The 7,436-nt window shown below is 43.5% G+C and overlaps 1 protein-coding gene and 1 pseudogene across 3 annotated transcripts in view; one reads left to right on the top strand and one right to left on the bottom strand.

The window, feature by feature from the left end:
- The window catches only part of Mcfd2 (multiple coagulation factor deficiency 2), a 13,037-nt gene extending 6,512 nt beyond the window's left edge, over positions 1-6,525 (top strand). For both annotated transcript variants that reach the window (XM_013017954.1, XM_013017955.1), the window contains exons 2-4: positions 1,829-1,989; positions 2,798-2,957; positions 5,484-6,525. In XM_013017954.1, the coding sequence (XP_012873408.1) occupies positions 1,841-1,989; positions 2,798-2,957; positions 5,484-5,615 (441 nt within the window). In that variant the 5' untranslated portion in view covers positions 1,829-1,840 and the 3' untranslated portion in view covers positions 5,616-6,525. The remainder of the gene's footprint in view (positions 1-1,828; positions 1,990-2,797; positions 2,958-5,483) is intronic.
- LOC105986851 lies at positions 4,900-5,388 on the bottom strand (annotated as a pseudogene). The gene has a single exon (XR_001175135.1). The product of XR_001175135.1 is annotated as a 40S ribosomal protein S24 pseudogene (transcript).
- Positions 6,526-7,436: the final 911 nt, after the last annotated feature.

Genomic DNA, 7,436 nt, shown 5'->3' with positions numbered 1-7,436 from the left:
TGCAGATTGCACTATGATGTTGCTGCTCAGTGGTAATGCTAGATGCTGTTTTCTAGCACCCCAAGAATAATGCATCCGAGTGGCTTTTCTTTTTAGGGGGAGATCCATAGGGGAATGAGCAAAATGGGAAATTTTTCTAAATATTATAGAGTGATATACTCTCAGAGTCCTTTTATTTTTGTTAATAACAACAACAACAAAGGCTTGAACTCAGGACCTCATGCTATCACTTGACTTTTTCAGCTTTTTCCAGGCTGGTTGATGCTCTACCACTTGAACCATACCTTCACTTCTGGCTCTTTGCTGCTTAATTGGGGATAAGAATCTCACAGAACTGCTGGTCACAGTCTCCTAAGTAGCTAGGATTATAGGCTTGAGCCACTGGAGCACGACTTCACGGTCCTTTTAGGATAGATATGGAGCTACAACACCTCTGCTTTTAGCCCTAGGGATAGCTTCTGAGATCTGCTCTGAGTGTAGCCCAGGGTAGCCTAATGTAGCACTCTTAAGAGTGGGGCTAGGGCTGGGAAGGTGGCTCAGTGGTAGAGTGCTTGCCTTGCATGCATGAGGCCCTGGGTTGATTCCTCAGACCACATAAGCAGAAAAGCCAGAAGCGGTGCTGTGGCTCAAGTGGTAGAGCACTAGCTTTGAGCTGAAGAGCTGAGGGACAGCGCCCAGGCCCAGAGTTCAGACCCCATGGCCGACAAAAAAAAAGAGTAGGGCCAGTTCCTTATACTTACCTGTACTGTTCATGGGTTTGGGCCCAGTTGCTGTTGAGCCCCCAAGGAATTGCTGGCCCTTGTTACCCAACAGATTCTGGGAAGTGAACGTTAGATCAGATGTCTACTTAATTTCTATATCTGAGTCTCCTGCTGTCCTTCCCCTTCCTCTTTCTGGACAGTCTAAACCCCAGGAAGGACCAGTCTTCCAGTTAAACCAACACTTCTTGAAGGAGGAATGCCAGAGGAATGCTGTGGAATAAAGTACTCACTGCCTTCAAGGGGCTTGCCCTGTGGATCATTATTCCGAGTCTTGTGACACCCTAGGAGGACTTGATAGTATCCTAATTTCTCAGTGACTTTCCTTCCCAATGCTGTTTCCCCATGGTAAACTTTCTGCCTTCCCAGCCCCAGAAGGTAGATGAGGAAGGAGTTGATGTCTTCTTCTAGGGTTTACTGCTGCAGAGGTTGGTCTGTCATACTGCTTCTCCAGTCCCTCAGAGTGCCTTTTTTGATCTGCTACACTTCTCTCCTTCTCCACAGAGCTGCCAAAGGAGTCCGTGGAGAGCCAAGCTCTGATCTCATCTCCCAGTCATACATCATTAATTGTGCCTCCTTGTTCTCAGGAAATGGTAGCTCCTCCGAGAGTCCAGTATGACATGTCCACCTTTGCATCCACCTACTGTTCTCAGCTACAACAGAGAGACATGAAACCATGTACATTTCCCACTTGCTCTTACCATTCCCTCAGTTTCCCTACCCTTGCACATCTTTCCAGTCTTAGCGGAACATCACCATATCTGTCAGCCGTCTCTGGTTCAGGGACATTTCCCTGAACTCCCCAGAGTGCTTTCTTGAATCCACCACACTCTTTACTTTCAGTCCTCCTCCAACAGAGTAGAAATCTTCCCTCCCCATTCAAATGATAGGGACCTGGGTGACCCAATTATCGCATAGTTTTGTGCAGACCAAGATGTGGGCCCAGTTTGATATGTGTCACCCCCAGCTTTACTGCCTGCCTGGGTGATCAGAAAGGTACTTTGTCAAGTCTTGGAATAAACCTAAGCTCCAGACCTCTGCCTTCATCTTCTTTGTTCCCCAACTCCCAGGTACCGGTAACCATGAGATCGCTGCAGCTGCTCAGAGTCCCTTTCCTGTGTGGCCTGCTCTGGGCCTTTTGTGGGCCATGTACCAGGGCTCAGGAGCCTGGGGTTGGTGTCCCCCATCCTGGCAGCGTGGGCCTGGATAAGAACACAGTGCATGACCAAGAGTACGTATTCAGCGGGGACAGGGGTCTGGGAATCTGCCGTCACCTACAGCTGCAGCAGAAATGTGGGCACACTCAGTCCTCTCCATTACTCCTGTTTATGTGGCCCTTGGACATGTTTCACGATGACATTCACTCCTAAGAGCCTCGTAGTAAGGTATTCTTCGTTCTTGTATCACAAGCGGAGGATCCTGAGGTTCTGATAGGATAAATTACTTGTCTGAAGTCAGTCTTTGTCTTTCATCCCACCAGATAGACACATGTACAGTTAGGCATACTCACAGATATAGTGGAAGTAGCCTTAATCCAGATTATAATGAAAGGTTTCTTGACAAGGTATTGACAAGACCTTTTTGTTGTTTTTGTTGTTGTTGGTGGTGGTTTGGGGCTGAAACTCAAAGCCTGAGCTTTTTTCACTCAGGGCTAGTGCTCTACTGCTTTGAGTCACAGTGATACATTTTAAGTCCTAGATTCAAGCACTAACACAGTTATAGTTTCTGTCTTTAACTGGTAAGTCTCCCACATGAACTTTGTTTTCCTGAAATTGTTTTTTTTTTCAATCTTTTACAATTGCTGGCCTAACAGCAATACAGTAAAATTCTAATAATGAAGAGGAAAGCAAATGAACAAACACCCTAACCTGCCAGTGAAACAAATGAATTGGTTAGCATTGATCCCTCTCCTTTCATGGCTCTGTTTATACGTGTCACCCTTGATTGTGGTTTGCCAGGGTTCTCTAAGTTGGATGAAATTGATCTTGGAACTTTTAGCATCCTTACAGTTTTTGCATAATCTGGCTGTTGGTTTTTAGGCATATCATGGAGCATCTAGAAGGTGTCATCAACAAACCAGAGGCGGAGATGTCCCCACAAGAACTTCAGCTTCATTATTTTAAAATGCACGATTATGATGGCAATAATTTGCTTGACGGCTTAGAGCTCTCCACAGCCATCACGCATGTTCATAAGGAGGTAGGTCAGGTAGTGGCTTGTTGGGCCGATCTGGGAAAACCTTTGGTGGTTTGTTCCTGTCTTGATGACATGTTCTTATTTTGTGTCTCAGTTGTGCTGCTTTCTGCTCTCTGCTCACTACTTTGTCATGCTGCTTCTTGTTCACTCTCCTTTCCCTCAGGGTGAGCTGCCGAGCCAAAGCCCCAGGGCCAGGCACATGTATTTTCAGTGCTTTAGTATTTCTGCCATACACCAGAATCTGAGAGCCAAGACCTGGAAAGACATGTTCCCTTTTCAATGCAGAGCAGGGGAAATAGAAGCTATTTTATTTGAGAAGAACAGCAAACCAGAGGACCTTGGCAATAGTTTTGGTTTGTGTCATACAAGTCAGTTAGAGATCTTGCCAGCTCTTAGGGGCAAGCACCTTTATTGCTTCTGTATTCATGATGAAAAGACTAAAATCCTTACCCTTAATCCTCCAGATTTAATGCCATCTCTGGTGATAAAGGTGTGATCACTTGGGCTGCCAGGAGTGCAGGTTGAAGTTTGCTGTGAGGGTGCCAGCAGTTTTGCCTGGGAAAAGGACATTTTTGTGGGCGGATCCTGTGCTGTGGGAGGCAGATTGATGGAGAGGAGAGAGAGGAGTTGGGGTCCAGCAATCCTGCCTGGTGAGGATGGTGATGGCATAGAGAAGAAACAGGGAATATGGGAGAGGTGGTGAAGGAAGAACCAGCCAAGAGGGTGAATGGCTCAGCTGCTGTTGTGAGCTTTGCTATACCTGCTTCTGAAGCAGGATAATAGTTTCAGAGATCATAACAGGTTCTGCTGTTTGGCAATGCCTATTTCCTCTTGTTCTGCTCTCAAGATGTCACCCAATATTTCACTGTTTTCACTTTACGAGACAAACAGTGCATTAAGCTGAGCTTGGGGGGGGGCGTTGGGTGGTGGGCTTTTCTCTAGCATGGGCGGTGTATTGCTCATAGAATCTGAACCTCAGTTCAGTGTAAGTCTATAATGAACATAAAATATTTTTACAACTTGAAATGAACAAATTGTCTGTCTGTCTGTCTGTCTATCATTTTTGTAGTGCTCGTCATGGTACTAGGTTTGGGCACTGTCCCTAAGCATTTTTTTGCTCAAGGCTAGCAATCTATCACACGAGCCACTTCCTACATATTGGTGGTTAATTGGAGATAAGAGTCTCACAGACTTTCCTGCCTTTGCTTTGAACCAAGATCCTTAGATTTCAGTCTCCTGAGTAGCAAGGATTACAACCATGAGCCTCTGATGCCTGGCTACAAATAGTTTTGTTTTAATTTTGCTGGTTCTGGGTCTTGAACTCAGGGCCTGGGCATTGTCCCTGGCTTCTTTTGCTCAAGGCTAATGCTCTACCACAGCTCTATTTCCAGCAGACTTTCCTGCCTGGAATTGCAATCCTCAGATCTCATTCTCTGGAGTAGCTATGATTACAGGTACAAGCCCCAGTGCCTGACTTAAATAGTATTTTTTAAACAAACAAACAAGGGCCTGCTTTGATTGCATCTTTTAGCTGGGAAGTATAATTTCTATATTGGATTATTATAAATTATTCTGTATCTAATTTATATATCTAATTTGTTGATTCCTAGAAGTAGCCATGTGTTATGTTAAAAAGTGTGGTTTTATTTTTATTTATTTATTTTTTTATATCAGTTATGGGGCTTGAACTATGGGCTTGGGTGCTGTCCCAAGTTGTCTTCAGCTCAAGGCTAGTGCTCTGCCACTTGAGCCACAGTGCTACTTCTGGTTTTTCTGGTGGCTAATTAGAGATAAGAGTCTAACAGACTTTCCTGCCTGGGATGGCTTTGAACTGTGATCCTCAGAACTCAGCCTCCAGAGTAGCTAGGATTATAGGTGGGAGCCACCAGCACCTGGCTTAAAAAGTTTTGTTTTTTTTTTCAGGTTTTTACAGTTTATTAATCCCTTAGTGAAAAATTCGTCACTGCTGCAGGTCAAGTCAATGCAGGATCTTTATTCCTTTGGCTTCTTGCCAGCTCCAACATTGGCCTTTGCAGTCCCTCTGACTTTCTTCATTCTGTTTTTGCGTTCCTTTTGCTGTTTCCTTGAAGTCTTCTTCTTTTCATACAGGCCATGTCTTGCAAGTCTGTGTTTGGGCTCATTTTTCTTTGCATAATCCAAAGAATCATAAATCATGCCAAAGCCAGTTGTTTTGCCACCACCAAAATGGGTTCTGAATCCAAATACAAAGATGACATCAGGTGTGGTCTTGTACATTTTGGCAAGTTTTTCCCAAATTTCTGTCTTAGGTACTGTTGCCTTTCCAGGGTGAAGGACATCAATGACCATCTGCTTCCTCTGAAGTAGTCGGTTGGTCATGAACTTCCTGGTCCGGATAGTTACTGTGTCATTCATGATGGCGGCAGACCTTCAGACAGCCAGGGAGAAAAGGGCTTAAAAAGTTTTTTGACATGTATAAGCATGGATATTTTGGATATTAGCTACTTCTTCCAGTCATGTGCAACTCATCATTGTCTAATTTATTTATAGGAGGGGAGTGAGCAGGCACCACCAATGAGCGAAGATGAACTAATCAACATAATAGATGGTGTTTTGAGAGACGATGACAAAAATAATGATGGCTACATTGACTATGCTGAATTTGCAAAATCTCTGCAGTAGGTGTTATTTGGCCATCTCCTAGTTAGATGCAAATGTGACCCATGATAATGTGATTGAACACTTCTGATAATGCAAAAGAAAGCATTTCCAACTACTGCTACAAAATTTTGGTAAAATCAGGTAATGATCTGTTACACTGGGGTGAAAAGGAGAAAACAAGAGAAGTAAAAGAGGAGAAATTCTCGGGACATGCTGTAGTCCCTAAGTGCTGTCAAAAGTCATATTGGACAAGGGATTGATGAAAGAATTCTTTTTAAAGAGTGTTGGATAATTGGAGCCAAGCTCAGGAATTTGACTGTAGAATACCACTTGTTTCTTGATTTCAGTTCATGCTACCTAAAAAGTAAGACACTAATTAAGTTTTGCCAAATGGACAGCCTTTTCAGTAACAATCGAAGGACGGAGTGAATGCCAGATGTTTCTCCTGGCAGGTCGTGCCTCTTTAGGTAAATGTGGTCAGTGTTTTATGACGATATCTTGGCTGCATGGTAGGTAGTTGCTCTAGACAAGTCGCTCTGTTTAGGCTCTGTTTAGGCTGTATCAAAGTCACAGCCTAAAAAAAGAATGTTAAATATTGAATTCATCTGGCTACACTAAGATTCTGTGTCTTCTGACATTTTGAAAATATTTGCTGGCCCAAGTGATTAATCTCTTTCAGATTTTCAGTATTTTATACAACTACTTACCTTCTATTGTCTTCAGCCTAGGAGACTCTGAATTTAAAAATGCTCTCGTCAGTAGCAAATATTCTAGCTTTGTTAATATTTGTACTTTGCTTTTGTTTTGAGTTTCCTTTTTGGAATTTAAGAACTATTAGTACTGTAAGGACTTGGCACAACAGGTTTTTTTTGTGTGTGTGTGTGTGTGTGTGTGTGTGTGTGTGTGTGTTTGGTCGGCTGTGGAGCTTGAACTCTGGGCCTGGGTGCTGCCCCTCAGTTCTTCAGCTCAAGGCTAGTGCTCTACCACTTGAGCTATAGCGTTACTTCTGGTTTTCTGGTGGTTTATTGGAGATGAGTCTCACGGAGTTTCCTGACCGGGCTGGCTTTGAACCGCGATCCTCAGATCTCAGCTTTCTAAGTAGCTAGGACTACAGACATGAGCCATTGGCACCCAGCAATGCAACAGGTTTGAACTAGCAGCTGGCCCAACCTAAGTGATGAGTAAAAAGCTCATCTGCCACACATGGAGACTTAACTTGATCCAAGTTCTATTTTCAAGGAAAGTTGTTTGAATTACCTCTGAATTACATGCATTCTTTCATTCCAAGAAAGACTAGCAAACCCCTAACTAAAACCACTCAAAGAGTGAATCTTGGTAGTGTTTGAAAGTGAGAAGAAGCCACGCATTGTAATTTAGTTTGTTGGCCATGATAGATGTGCTATGATAGCAAATTACCAAAGTGGAGCTTGAAAGGGGAAAAGAATTTGCTGTAAGATGTATAGAGACTTATTTTCTTTATTAAACTATTCTTGTGGGCTGGGAATGTGGTTTAGTGGTAGAGTGCCTTGCATGCATGAAGCCCTGGGTTTGATTCCTCAGTACCACATAAACAGAAAAAGCTGGAAGTGGTGCTGTGGCTCAAGTAGTAGAATGCTAGTCTTGAGCAACAGAAGCTTAGGGACAATGCCCACGCCCTGAGTTCAGGACTGGCCAAAAACCAAAAACCAAAAAACCTATTCTTGGGGGAGGGAAGGGATAATGGGAGAACAACAAGGCAAAGGTTAACAATGCTCGACAAGAAATGTAGTCATCGCCTTACTCGTGTAACTGTAACCCCTCTGTATAGCATCTTTACAATAAAATAAAATTTTAAAAAAAAAC

The sequence above is a fragment of the Dipodomys ordii genome, unplaced genomic scaffold (genome assembly GCF_000151885.1).
Source record: "Dipodomys ordii isolate 6190 unplaced genomic scaffold, Dord_2.0 Scaffold37, whole genome shotgun sequence".
In the NCBI taxonomy this organism is placed as follows: domain Eukaryota; kingdom Metazoa; phylum Chordata; class Mammalia; order Rodentia; family Heteromyidae; genus Dipodomys; species Dipodomys ordii.
The sequence above is the reverse complement of the archived record's forward strand: the minus strand, read 5'-3'. Positions and strand labels throughout refer to the sequence as shown.